This window comes from Leptodactylus fuscus, chromosome 3, assembly GCF_031893055.1.
Source record: "Leptodactylus fuscus isolate aLepFus1 chromosome 3, aLepFus1.hap2, whole genome shotgun sequence".
NCBI classification, from domain to species: domain Eukaryota; kingdom Metazoa; phylum Chordata; class Amphibia; order Anura; family Leptodactylidae; genus Leptodactylus; species Leptodactylus fuscus.
In genome coordinates, this window is record NC_134267.1 from 3,797,165 (window position 1) to 3,812,748 (window position 15,584).

The following is a 15,584-nucleotide window of genomic DNA, read 5'->3' on the forward strand; positions in this document are numbered from 1 at the left end:
CAGTAGAATGTAGTAGTATTTAATAGTATATAGTAGTATGTAATAGTATACAGTAGTATGTAATAGTATGTAGTAGTATACAGTAGAATGTAGTATACAGTAGTATGTAATGGTATACAGTAGTATGTAGTAGTATGTAATAGTATACAGTAGTATGTAATAGTATATAGTAGTATGTTATAGTATACAGTAGTATGTAGTAGTATACAGTAGTATGTAATAGTATACAGTAGTATGTTATAGTATACAGTAGTATGTAGTAGTATGTAATAGTACACAGTAGTACGCAGTAGTGTGTAGTAGTATACAGTAGTATGTAATAGTGTGTAGTAGTATACAGTAGTATGTAATAGTATGTAGTAGTATACAGTAGTATGTAGTAGTATACAGTAGTATACAGTAATATGTAGTAGTATACAGTAGTTTGTAATAGTATATAGTAATATGTAGTAGTATACAGTAGAATGTAGTATGTAGTAGTATTTAATAGTATATAGTAGTATGTAATAGTATACAGTAGTATACAGTAGTATGTAATAGTATGTAGTAGTATACAGTAGTATGTAATAGTATGTAGTAGTATACAGTAGTATACAGTAGTATGTAATAGTATGTAGTAGTATACAGTAGTATACAGTAGAATGTAGTATACAGTAGTATGTAATGGTATACAGTAGTATGTAGTAGTATGTAATAGTATACAGTAGTATGTAATAGTATATAGTAGTATGTTATAGTATACAGTAGTATGTAATAGTATACAGTAGTATGTAGTAGTATATAGTAGTATGTAATAGTACACAGTAGTACGCAGTAGTGTGTAGTAGTATACAGTAGTATGTAATAGTGTGTAGTATACAGTAGTATGTAATAGTATGTAGTAGTATACAGTAGTATGTAATAGTATGTAGTAGTATACAGTAGTATACAGTAGAATGTAGTATACAGTAGTATGTAATAGTATGTAGTAGTATACAGTAGTATACAGTAGAATGTAGTATACAGTAGTATGTAATGGTATACAGTAGTATATAGTAGTATGTAATAGTATATAGTAGTATGTTATAGTATACAGTAGTATGTAGTAGTATACAGTAGTATGTAATAGTATACAGTAGTATGTAGTAGTATATAGTAGTATGTAATAGTACACAGTATACATGAGAACCAGGAACAAAACACCCATACATGAGCCCCAACAGTCCGGCCTCTACAACCTACCAAGACATTTCAAATGGGCCAACCACCAGGCCATAGAATATAGCAACGCAACCAACCGACCCGAAATCAAGACACTGCTCACAAACTTCCATACAAACACCTATCAGCCAGACCAACAGGGAGTCACCAGAGCTGTGAAGGATCTCAAGTACATCCTACAGACCACAGCAGAACTAGCAGGCCTGAAATGAACCAAACCCATAAGACAAACCAACAAACAGTCCCACAAATAGTTCGACAGCGACTGCAGAGCACTACGCCATACCCTAAGAACAGCCTCCAACCAAAAACACAGGGACCCCAACAACAAGGAGGTGAGGGAAGCCTACAGCAATCTATGCAAGCAATACAAGGGCACCCTCAGAGAGAAGAAACAGAGATACCTCTCCCACAAAATTGAGCAACTAGAGGACTCCCTCCAGGACAGCTCATTCTGGGAGACCTGGCACCACATGGGCACAAAGCCCAAGAAAAACTCTCTCCACATCCAAAATGGCAATATCTGGCTCAACTACTTCAGAGGTCTCTACAAAAACATCCCAGAAGAAGAACTAACTCCAGAACAGCAACAGATAATCACCAAACTGAGGGACATGGAGAAAGTCATCAAAGACTTCCAGAACCCTCTGGACTCACCAATCACCATAAAAGATATACAGGAAAGAATTGCCGTGCTGAAAGGCAAAAAGGCCAGTGGCCCTGACGGCATCCTACCAGAGATGATGAAATACAGCCCTCCAGCAATACACGCGGCACTGGCAAAGCTATTCACCCTCGTGCTCAATGCTGGACACTTCCCCGAAGACTGGAACAAAGGGCTCATAACCCCCATCTACAAGAATGGGGACCAATATGACCCCAACAACTACAGAGGGATCTGCGTCAGCAGCACGCTAGGGAAACTGTTCAACAGCATCATCAATAACAGAATCCTCACCTTCCTCACACAACACGGGGTCCTCAGCAAGAGCCAAGCAGGGTTCATGCCAAACCACCGCACCACAGACCATATCTACACCCTGCACAGCCTCATCAAGACGCACGTCCACAACACCAGAAGAGGCAAGATATTCGCCTGCTTCGTGGACTTTAAGAAGGCGTTTGATTCAGTATGGCACCCAGGCCTACTTCTAAAACTCCTAGAGAGTGGAATAGGAGGAAGAACGTACGACGTCATCAAGAGCTCCTACACCGGAAACCAGTGCAGTGTGAAGGTGAATGGGAAAAGGACCGCATACTTCCAACAGGCCCGAGGGGTCAGACAAGGCTGTAGCCTGAGCCCAACGCTCTTCAACATCTATATCAATGAACTGGCTACAGCCCTGGAGACCTCACCAACCCCAGGCCTCACCCTGAACAATCGAGAGGTGAAGTTCCTGCTGTATGCCGATGACCTCCTACTCCTGGCCCCCACCGAGAAAGACCTCCAAGAAAGCCTGTCAGTGCTGGAAAAATTCAGCACCACATGGACCCTACCCATCAACCAGAAGAAGACCAAAATCATGGTATTCCAGAAGAAGGGCCACAATAAAGCCTCCACCACCCCACAATTCACACTGAACGGCTCCACACTGGAGAAAACCAACAGCTACACCTACCTGGGGCTGGAGCTCAGCCAAACAGGAAGCTTCAAAGCAGCAATAGAAACCCTGAAAGCAAAAGCCTGCAGAACCTTCTACGCCATCAGAAGACAACTGTACCACCTCAAACCACCGGTGAGGGTCTGGATGAAGATATTTGACGCTGTCATCTCCCCGATCCTTCTCTATGGCAGTGAGGTTTGGGGCCCAGCCACCTACCCAGACCAGCCAAAGTGGGATTCCAGCCCAACAGAGAACTTCCACCTGGAGTTCTGCAAATACCTGCTCCATGTCCATCGCAACACCACCAACATAGCCTGCAGGGCAGAGCTAGGCAGACTCCCCCTATGGCTCACCATACAGAAGAGGGCGCTAGCTTTCCAGGCACACATCCAGGGGAGCGACTCCTACCACCACCAAGCATGGCTAAGCCACCTGAGCAAACCAGACATTCAACAACCAAACAGCAGCCAACCACCAAACCAAAAACTCCAACAGATGATAACCAAGGCCGAAATAAAGGCGACCACAGAGGCAAACAGAGAGCGGTACATTGAAGAATGGAGAAACGAAATAAATAACTCCAAGAAACTCACCAATGTGTACCAATCCCTACAAAGGGACTACACCATGGCCACCTACCTGGAGAGAATACGCCACCCCAAGCACAGACAGACCCTGAGCCGATACAGACTGAGCGCCCACAACCTAGAGATAGAGACGGGGCGATACAGACAGACGTACAAGCCACGGGAGAAGAGACTGTGCCAGCACTGTGACCAGGGGGCCCTAGAAGACCAGACCCACTTCCTGCTACACTGCACCAAATACTCAGCTATAAGGGCCGTCTACTACCAAAGACTCTCTGCCCACATCCCAGACTTCATATCTGCAGACGAGAAGAGGAAACTCTACATCCTACTGGGAGAAGAAGAAGCCACTGTGGAGATCGCTGCCCAATACGTGTCCAGCTGTCACCAAACCAGAGGAAGATGAGACTCCATGGACTGTTATATTTATCCCAATACACCCGCCCCACCCACCCCCACCTCCCCATATAGCAGTCACCAACGAAGAGGAAGATGAGACTCCATGGACTGTTATAACCGAACCCCCCCCCCCCCCATACCCACCACCCACCCAACCCAACTCCCCCCCCCACCCACCCACTTTACTAGCTTTGGCAATGCCAAATACCTATTCGGACGTGCCAATAAAGCATTTTTTGATTTGATTTGATCAGTAGTACGCAGTAGTGTGTAGTAGTATACAGTAGTATGTAATAGTGTGTAGTAGTATACAGTAGTATGTAATAGTGTGTAGTAGTATACAGTAGTATGTAATAGTATGTAGTAGTATACAGTAGTATGTAATAGTACACAGTAGTACGCAGTAGTGTGTAGTAGTATACAGTAGTATGTAATAGTGTGTAGTAGTATACAGTAGTATGTAGTAGTACGCAGTAGTATACAGTAGTATGTTATAGTATACCGTAGTACGCAGTAGTGTGTAGTAGTATACAGTAGTATGTAATAGTATGTAGTAGTATACAGTAGTATGTAGTAGTACGCAGTAGTATACAGTAGTACGTAGTAGTATACAGTAGTATGTAGTAGTACACAGTAGTACGCAGTAGTGTGTAGTAGTATACAGTAGTATGTAATAGTGTGTAGTAGTATACAGTAGTATGTAATAGTATGTAGTAGTATGTAGTAGTATATAGTAGTATGTAATAGTACACAGTAGTACGCAGTAGTGTGTAGTAGTATACAGTAGTATGTAATAGTGTGTAGTAGTATACAGTAGTATGTAATAGTATGTAGTAGTATACAGTAGTATGTAGTAGTACGCAGTAGTATACAGTAGTATGTAATAGTATGTAGTAGTATACAGTAGTATGTAGTAGTACGCAGTAGTATACAGTAGTATGTTATAGTATACCGTAGTACGCAGTAGTGTGTAGTAGTATACAGTAGTATGTAGTAGTATACAGTAGTATGTAGTAGTATACAGTAGTATACAGTAGTATGTAGTAGTATACAGTAGTATACAGTAGAATGTAGTATACAGTAGTATGTAATGGTATACAGTAGTATGTAGTAGTATGTAATAGTATACAGTAGTATGTAATAGTATATAGTAGTATGTTATAGTATACAGTAGTATGTAGTAGTATATAGTAGTATGTAATAGTACACAGTAGTACGCAGTAGTGTGTAGTAGTATACAGTAGTATGTAATAGTGTGTAGTAGTATACAGTAGTATGTAATAGTATGTAGTAGTATACAGTAGTATGTAGTAGTATACAGTAGTATGTTATAGTATACCGTAGTACGCAGTAGTGTGTAGTAGTATACAGTAGTATACAGTAGAATGTAGTATACAGTAGTATGTAATGGTATACAGTAGTCCACGGTTCACGCGAGGACAGGCTACGCCGCTGATGAGGATGGCGGAGGCCACAATATAATCTTGTTTACGCACACAGCTGGCTAGAACAGAAGTGCTAAACGCTGCGCGGTGTTATCCATCACGGAGACGGCGGCCGCACAAAGCAGGAGCGACTGTTCTGACATGTTGCCGGGATAGGCCTATTAGGAAATCTGATAGAAGAGACTGAATTACATCCTGACAGACAGAAGCAGCGAGGCCGCCATTACCCCAGGCTGACAGGCAATGGCTGCCCTACACTGGGAATACAGGAATATAAAGGGGGGCCGGAGACCCTCTGAGGGGGAAGAGCTTCCCCATATAAAGGGACAGCAATACACCACATAATGTCACCGAAAACCTGCGTAATATGTATGTGTGAACGTGGTCTTACTAACAGTATGGGGCGTATCAGTGAGGGGGGGGGGGGCTATAAGAAATCCACCAATCACAGCGCAGCTCTCATCTCTTATACTGACCTGAAAAATGAAAGGTGTAATGTGATTGGTTGCTATGGGCAACAAAGACAGTTCTCCTTTAAGACTCTTTAATAAATCTGCCCACTGTGTCCATCCTTATGTGTCCAAACAAAACACGTATTAAAGGGGTTACTGATGGACTATCCGTCATGTGATGTCATCAGAGCCTTAAAGGGGTTATCCACGTATCTAATACTAATGGACTATGTGATGTCATCAGAGCCTTAAAGGGATTATCCACGTATCTAATACTGATGGACTATCCATCATGTGATGTCATCAGAGCCTTAAAGGGGTTATCCACGTATATAATACTAATGGACTATGTGATGTCATCAGAGCCTTAAAGGGATTATCCACGTATCTAATACTGATGGACTATCCGTCATGTGATGTCATCAGAGCCTTAAAGGGGTTATCCACGTATATAATACTAATGGACTATGTGATGTCATCAGAGCCTTAAAGGGGTTATCCACATATCTAATACTGATGGACTATCCGTCATGTGATGTCATCAGAGCCTTAAAGGGGTTATCCACGTATCTAATACTGATGGACTATCCGTTATGTGATGTCATCAGAGCCTTAAAGGGGTTATCCACATATCTAATACTGATGGACTATCCGTCATGTGATGTCATCAGAGCCTTAAAGGGATTATCCACGTATCTAATACTAATGGACTATGTGATGTCATCAGAGCCTTAAAGGGATTATCCACGTATCTAATACTGATGGACTATCCATCATGTGATGTCATCAGAGCCTTAAAGGGGTCATCCACGTATATAATACTAATGGACTATGTGATGTCATCAGAGCCTTAAAGGGATTATCCACGTATCTAATACTGATGGACTATCCGTCATGTGATGTCATCAGAGCCTTAAAGGGGTTATCCACGTATATAATACTAATGGACTATGTGATGTCATCAGAGCCTTAAAGGGGTTATCCACATATCTAATACTGATGGACTATCCGTCATGTGATGTCATCAGAGCCTTAAAGGGGTTATCCACATATATAATACTAATGGACTATGTGATGTCATCAGAGCCTTAAAGGGATTATCCACGTATCTAATACTGATGGACTATCCGTCATGTGATGTCATCAGAGCCTTAAAGGGGTTATCCACATATCTAATACTGATGGACTATCCGTCATGTGATGTCATCAGAGCCTTAAAGGGGTTATCCACGTATATAATACTAATGGACTATGTGATGTCATCAGAGCCTTAAAGGGATTATCCACGTATCTAATACTGATGGACTATCCGTCATGTGATGTCATCAGAGCCTTAAAGGGGTTATCCACGTATATAATACTAATGGACTATGTGATGTCATCAGAGCCTTAAAGGGATTATCCACGTATCTAATACTGATGGACTATCCGTCATGTGATGTCATCAGAGCCTTAAAGGGGTTATCCACATATCTAATACTGATGGACTATCCGTCATGTGATGTCATCAGAGCCTTAAAGGGGTTATCCACATATCTAATACTGATGGACTATCCGTCATGTGATGTCATCAGAGCCTTAAAGGGGTTATCCACGTATATAATACTAATGGACTATGTGATGTCATCAGAGCCTTAAAGGGATTATCCACGTATCTAATACTGATGGACTATCCGTCATGTGATGTCATCAGAGCCTTAAAGGGGTTATCCACGTATATAATACTAATGGACTATGTGATGTCATCAGAGCCTTAAAGGGATTATCCACGTATCTAATACTGATGGACTATCCGTCATGTGATGTCATCAGAGCCTTAAAGGGGTTATCCACGTATCTAATACTGATGGACTATCCGTCATGTGATGTCATCAGAGCCTTAAAGGGGTTATCCACGTATCTAATACTGATGGACTATCCGTCATGTGATGTCATCAGAGCCTTAAAGGGGTTATCTGCGTATCTAATACTGATGGACTATCCATCATGTGATGTCATCAGAGCCTTAAAGGGGTTATCCACATATCTAATACTGATTGACAATCCGTCATGTTACGTGATCAGAGTCTTAAAGGGGTTAACGACCTTTCTAATACGGAGGGGCTTTCCTTAGGACAGGCCATCAATATTAGATCTGCAGGGGTCCAACAACTGGGAAGACCACAGATCAGCTGTTCTGGGTCAGCAAAGCTCCGCTGCTCACTGTATAGTGCTGGGTTATAGGTACTGCAGAATATCCTAACCCCACCACCACTGCTGATCTGCTGGGGTCCTAGCTGTTGGACCTCCACAGAGGATGACCTCTCCAATGAATAGGCTACCAATATTATAACGGTGGACAACCCCTTTAAGGCTCTGTTCACATCATAGGAGCAAAACCACAAAAATGATGGCACCTCTGACCCTGTCCCATGACCAGCACCAATAATCGGACGGCCCTGCTGACTAGAATGGGGCACATGGGCTTTTGGTCATGGTGGACACAGTTTGCTGCACTATTTATGTGTTAACCTAAGGCAGGTGTGAACCAAGCCCGAGTGTCGTCTACCAACAACAAGAGCCAAAATCTCCTTCGGGCTCCGCAAACGCCTTCCACAATTACTTGGCAAGAATCCTCCTGACTAAAGGCCTGGGTGCGTTTTCTGCTCCCATTAAAGTCGGGATCTTGTGTAACAAAGGATATTATCCAAATGACTTACAGTCAATAGAATTGATTTCAGCCCAGCCTATTACGCAGCGCCGGCGCGGGCGGACGACTAATTACTCCACCAACATTTAGACATCCTGAAACCGTATGAACTAGATCTGTCAATGTGTCAAGGACGTCCCGGCTATACATGGTTCCTTGTGAAACGCCAGGTCTTCTTCTAATAACCTTTGGTCCGGACACCGTCTAAGCCAATCTTTGGCATCTCGGCTGAACGATAGACAAGGAAGCCAATTTGTCACATTATGTGCAGTGAATGGCCGCTGTCACACTCCGGCTAGGGCATGCTGGGAGACACCAGCGTGTTCCTTCCTCTATCCGTCCCGACACAGCTGTCCATCAAACGCTGCTTTCTCCCCGCGGTCTATTAAATATTTCCCTCACAAATCAATTTTACACATGATCAGCCCATACTCCTACCGAGCTGAACCTCCCCGTTAATTAAGTGAAGAAATTACCATATATATTATATTAATGCAAACATCATTCAGCTGGTAATTCACGGCTGATCTGGATAATGGAAAGGTTGAACACCCATTAACCCAAGTCAACAAAATGGGTTGGCTGGGAAAAACCGAGCAGGTCTCCTGTGACTTGTCCCTCTAACGGCAGCCCTGCGCTATCTTCCATTGTAATAATTAAAATCCTCCTGCTAGATCAATACTGGCATCTTGGGATGGGAAGTGTCCTCAATGGCAACGCCTCGTACCAGAAGGGGGGGGGGGGGGGCGACTTTTTGCAAGTGAGAGAAATTCATTTTTTTTTTTATCTGACAATTATCACCTTGGTGCAGACTAATTCAGCGCTGCGCCCCTCTTACAGAGATTTCAATGCACCAGAGATTGACATCTCCAGGAAGAAATAAAAAACCCCTAACATCTCATTTTTAACAAATAAAAGCACAATTTTCCCATGCGGGGGAGAATTATCAGCCATCGTGGAATAGGGCAGAGAGAGGGGAAAGTGAAATACATTTAGCACTTCATCTTCTGAGGGCTTCTTCTGGGGCTCGGTTATCATGGCTCCTTCATTCCCTCTTTTTGTGTCCTCTTGCATTGATCTTTGCCTTTTCATCTCTGCAAAATAAATAAACAGAAGCCGGAGAAAGTCCATTATATTTTGGTGGGAGGCGGAGGATGGGACTCGCACAAGTGTACGAGCCGTTAGCGCTGATTGGTATCGACTGGAGGTAAAGAAACACTTAGAATGAAAGAAAACACGACGGCCCTTGTTACAAGAGTAAAACTTCTGGCGGTAAATACATAGAAAGACATGAAAAGGATAAAAAAAAACGCTGTATCAGTGATACCAGTATAGTAAGCGGGGCCTGAGTCATCAGAACTTAGGCTACAGTCACATCTGCAGCGGAGGCTCCGACATCCCAGACAAGTCCCACAAGGGCAGATTTCTTGTCGGTGGTGTTCAAATAATAATGGACACCCAATGGGGCCCACTATAGTCAATGGAGTCCCTTGAGGTCCATGGCTGGCCATCACTTCGTGGTTTGCTTTTCCATTCTTCGGATCCTGCGATGGACCAGAAGAATGGACAGAACAACGCAGTTGTGAACCTGGTGTTACTTGTTCACAATGACCAATCCCAAGTCAGTTTTCATTCCTTAAAGGGAACCTTTCCCCACCTCCAACAAGTCTTTACATTGTTTAATAGTCGCTGCTCCACTGATTCTGGCGCAGTTGGAATTTTTTCTCTAGTCCTCACCGTTCCTGAGCAATCATTGCTGTTAGTTTTAGTGCCTGATATACTATTTATTCTCTAAACTGTCAGGAGGGCGGTGTCAGGATTTTGATTCACACCCCTCTGCCTGACCCCGCCCTTCTGACATTACAGAGCTTAATTAGCACATCAGGCACCAAAACTACCTGTTCTTGTTACTCAGTAATGGTGAGGGCTACAGAGAAAAGTCCAACTGTCCTGGAATCAAAGGATCGGCGCCTATTAACAGATGCTAAGAACTACAATTGGAGGAGATGGTGAAAGGTCCTCTTTAAACTGCTTTGGAAGAATAAAAGCTACACTCTGATTGGTTGCTATGTTTCTTGCCAGACACTTTTGACAAATACAGTTTGAGTCTTATGATCAGATAGTTTGCAAATATAGGAATCTGTCCTCAACTAAGGGACTGTTTATATCTGTGGCACATGATGGATCCAAGGAACATAATGGTTTTATAATGGGGTCTGTCAAGGTTTCTGCCCATTTGATATCAGGGACAGGCTGCAGGATATTCTCGTCATCAAAATGAGCAGAAATGATCCCTGAACATCAGTATGATAAAAGATTAGGCCGTGTGTTAGAAGGGTCCCCTGACACAAAGCGAATCACAAAGTTGCCCCTTGTTGGGTAATCTGAGGATAAACCAGTCAGTGCATGTTCAGTTTCTCCACATCATAGTGGAAATTAAAGGGATTGTCCAAGATCCGACGTGTACTGGATACTAATGACAATCACAGAAATGGATAGGCCAGCACTATCCAATGCACATAGGGTCTTGGAGACCCCTTTAAGCTCTACACAGTGGGACAGGACAGATCCTCTGGGGCGGGACTTTCCCAAAAGTCAGCAGCAGGAAGGCAAGTTACTTTACAATTATTATTTTAGCAGTAGGGATAACTGATCACATCCGGCTCAAATATGATCAAAGTAATTAACATATATAAGGTAATTAACATATGACGGCCAAGGAATAGCGCTGGGCAAGAATTACATCAGGTCCAGAAAACCTCCCAAACCAATAATAATGCCAAGCAGGGGTCTTTCACAGAAGCAGAAACCTACGAGGCCAAAGACTGATGAAGCAACGCAGAGATAATCAACATTGTTATGGATATGCAAATCAGCCAGCAAGTGCACTAGGGGCGGGACCTGATTTACTAGTTATGTCTGCAAGCAGCTGTAATGCAGGTAGACGCTGATAATGTCATTCACTACTGGGCACCAATTCTAGAGAACAGTCAAAGCACTTGTAGGCAAATCAGACTCCGCCCCTGATGCACTTGAGGCAGATGATTATCTCAGCAGATCTTATTACAGGCCCCATCACAGCATCATAAGTGGTTAGGAAGGTATTTTAGACTTTACAGTCTTTCCTTAATGTCTTCCAAGCCCCTTTGAAGTAAGAATGGAAGTAGAGGTCTTCTGGAATGGGAAACTACAGTAATAAGGCAATGCCTGGTCTTAGGGGCCGTACAGGGCTTATCTATCCAGCGTTGGGAGTTGCTTGCCCTATGAGGACTAGGAATTTGTAGACTCATCAGGAACACGCCGTTACTACACTGGTCAGCAAACAATTGACAATATGAAAGCAGTCCTCGCAATACCTGGACAGATCTCCACCCACTGACTGTAGGACTCCAGTTCTATTTTCCTGACTGTTAAATCTTTGTTGATCACTACGGGAGTCTTGAAGCGATCGGTAGGTTTCTGCGGTCTGTCTGCGCCAGATTCTTCAGTACCATTCTAAGAAACGTCAGGAGATAATGATAAGAGTGAATCGACAGAATGGAGAGACTTGGTCATTGTAGTATTGAAGTATTATTTCTTAGAGACGTGTGTTGTGCCTCTGTAACTCTCCCTGGAAATATATGAATAAATTAGCAACTGAGTGATAACATTGTGTGCGGTTTTATATGGTTTGATACAGGAGTTATTAAGAAAGACATGGAGATGTAGCCGGATATCTCCAAGGTAATCTTGTACCGGACCACTACAATTTAGCATCAAATTTGTATCTGGATGGGGGTTTGGTGGGACGCTCATCTATGGCACATACATGCATTCAGTCCTGTGACTGTCACCCCTGCTCCAATGACGACTCTGATCACAACCTTACGCTCTCAGACTGATTTACGCCATGTTTCTTTTAATGGGAATATGCCTTTAACATGTCGATATCAAGAAAAAGTCTTGTAGACACAAAAAAAAAAAAAAAAAAAAAAAAAAAAAAAAAAGCTACAGAAGAGGCATATATGTGGATGTAGCCAAGTCAAGTCAAGACGCCAAGACTCCATGCGCGGCCTTTATTCACTTTTTACATTTTTTTTTTATTTCACAACTAACCAATTTAATTTGGGAAAAATTCCTAAATTCTGCCACCTGCATTTAATAGATGAACTGTCACAACTTTAGAATATTCTGTAAATTGAACAATTTTTTTTTTTTTTTTTTTTTATTAAACAATTTTCCTAAATAAATTCATTTAAAGCCTGAGCCCAAACCTCCCCCAATTCCTCGGTAACTGAACCCAAATCCTGAACTTTCAGCCTCCACCAGGTTTTCCTGCAGCTGCGTCTATTCCGAAGGCGATTGATATCAATTGCAAAGCTTGTCCCTGCTAATCTCTTCCCCTTTCGCTGCAACCTTACCGGGGAGGGATTCTATCGTCTTCTAGTCCCACCGACTTGTACAACAAGAAGAACTAGTTTCTAATTTTATGCCCATTCAGATAAAGCACTAATGCTGTATGAAGTCTGAAAAGGTAGGATTAGAATACAACCCCACTGAACTGCATTTCATCAGCTATACCTTTCCAAAGCCAGATTTATAGGTAAGCCCTTTACTGCGACAATTGTTAGGGTTTTTTTTTTTTTTTTTTTGCAAGGCTTCCAATGCTAATACTGGTAGCAAATTCAAATGGGTCTATCAACATGAAAGATCCCAGAAGGCTAAACCGGAGTAGTGTGTGGAAGCTGCAGATACGGGGCCCCGTGTACCAAACAAATATTTCATTTTACACCTAATCTTTTATTATTTTTATTAAGTGTTTTGAAAGTAAATAGGGGAAGCCTAAGATGCATGACTAATAACTAAGCCTGCTGAATGCTGAAACTGGTTATCAAAAGCTACCAAGACTTTGCCCTTCCTCTGCATTGAGACAATCAATAATGAGCGCCTTCTCCCAGCAGCCTAGAGGGGGTCGGGGACGCTCAACCCTCTGGGGAAGGTAACAGTTTATCCTTCCCCGCCAACGCAGAGTGGAGCATTTATCAATGTAGAAAACTGGATTTTATTATTAGCCCTGCCATACAAACCAAAGTCGATGCCAAAAAAACCCCAGACAACAAGGCTACAGAACAAAAAGCAGAAAACAGCATTAATATAAAGGAATAGCAAAGTCATTAGTAAGCACCAGGGGCTGTGAGGGTCACTGACCACAGGGGCAGCAAGACATCACCCTTCCTCTAAGTAGGTATCGGCCTCGGAGACTGAATCTCCTTAAATGTTTGCTGCCACCCAAACAAACTCGTGGGCCAACTCCTGTGAAATGAATACCGGGATTAACATTAGCTATATTCCCCTGCATGTATTATGCATGAGGGCGCCCTCGCACATACGAAAAAAAAACCAACAACCCCAAACCCATAAAATACTGTGTGCTTCAAAAACTCCGCTCCAAGAGTTAACCCTTTAAAGCCTCCACTCGCCTAAGAAAACAATAAAACCTTAGCCATTCCTCTAAGCCGAGCAATGTGCTAACTATCAGTCCGATTAGCCACTAAATCCCATTTTAAGAATTCTTTGTATGGGCGAGGACTTCTGCCACTTTACAAATGTATTCCGCTAAGCCCACTAATTCAGTTAGCCTTTTCAATTCATTGTATTAATCCTGCTCCGGCTTCATTTTACATTAAAACTAGCACGGGATGACATAAAAAAAAAAGGAAGATTGCAAACTGCATCCGACACAAACACACAAAATACCCCTGTAAATAATACAAAATCCAGCGATCGGGCCGATCCCCGCACCCCTTTTGTGGTGAGACATAAACTCTCCCGGTGCAGGATCTCTGCACTTTCATCACCAGTTTATTGGAACAGACAGGCCAAGGGAAGCAATGAAAGTCATTGTATTGGGACTTCAAAGAGCTCCTCTATCCAGGGAAGGAAATCCTTTCAGTCAGCGATGGAGTCCCCTAACAACCTGCAGGTGGGTGAAAAGTTAGACACGACGTGGAGCCGTCATCTTACTGACAGGTTCCCCTCGACGTTCCAAAGAAATGTAAGTAACGTCCTAGTAAGAGGAATGGATTGTGTCATGTGTATGGAATAGGTCGCTGTATACATATATATCTACGTAATACATACATAGATACAAGGGGAAACGCAAATGGTGGAGGCCTTAAAGGAGATGGGCAGGAGGCCAAATACATGGAAGAATGGAAAATATGCCAGGGGTAAGTGGTCTTATTAAAAAGGTGGTCTTTTGGAGGGGTGGGGGGTGTATATATAAAGATTATATATATATATATATATATATATATATATAAATTAAAAAAATAAAAAAAATAAAAATTATATATATATATATATATATATATATATATATATATATATATATATATATATATAGTGCAAACATACAAACACATATACATTTATATATCATGTACATATGATCAGTCATCTGTATATTGTAATATATGTATATAAGGATAGAACATAAGCACATGCAGTATGTAGACATTCATGTATAATGTACATAGAAATAAGTGCTATAGTTAACCATATATTGTAATGTAAAGATTTTTAAAAACATTTTTAAGTTATACATTCACAAATTGTTATTATTAGATATAAAATAAACATAGAACCCCCCCATCTATATCTAGATGTATCATTTTCCTCATACATGTGTGTGTATATATATATATTACATAGTTATAAAACACACAATCTAAATATATACAATGTAACAATGTATAGAATCTAATAATATCTGCATTTCTCCCCGTCACCGCTGACGTCACCGCTCACCCAATTATTCATTATTTTTTCCGCCCCACCCCCGCAGGAGGTTTTTTTTTTTTTTTTTTTTTAATGCTAATTAAATTTCTCTTATTAAAAAAAATCTCGGGAAGATGAAAGTTGTGATAGGTCCAATCCAATTGAATGGTCTCAGTTTCAGGATTTTCTCGGCATTTGTTGCCCTTTCTTCATGTGTTTAGACAACAATGGTGTAAGCAGTCACTTCTAATCTAAGCCTATTATAGATGCCACTTCCATGACTTCACTCTGGGCTTTGTACAGACTGGTCCTAAATGCTCTCTCCATGTTAATATGGCTGCTACGTGTAAATGGTGTTATCAACATGAAAGATGCCAGATGGTGCATTTACATAAGAGAAAACACAAGAACGGTTAAAGGGCCCTAACTGCAGCGGCAAAGCATCGAAA

The 15,584-nt window shown here is 41.9% G+C and overlaps 1 protein-coding gene across 5 annotated transcripts in view; it reads right to left on the bottom strand.

Annotated features, from left to right (window-relative positions):
* EHBP1 (EH domain binding protein 1) overlaps window positions 1-15,584 on the bottom strand; it is a 249,130-nt gene that overhangs the window by 66,006 nt on the left and 167,540 nt on the right. For all 5 annotated transcript variants that reach the window (XM_075266974.1, XM_075266972.1, XM_075266971.1 and 2 more), the window contains 2 exons: window positions 11,733-11,871; window positions 9,367-9,470 (listed from right to left, as the gene is read on the bottom strand). In XM_075266974.1, coding sequence (XP_075123075.1) covers window positions 9,367-9,470; window positions 11,733-11,871 — 243 coding nt within the window. The remainder of the gene's footprint in view (window positions 1-9,366; window positions 9,471-11,732; window positions 11,872-15,584) is intronic.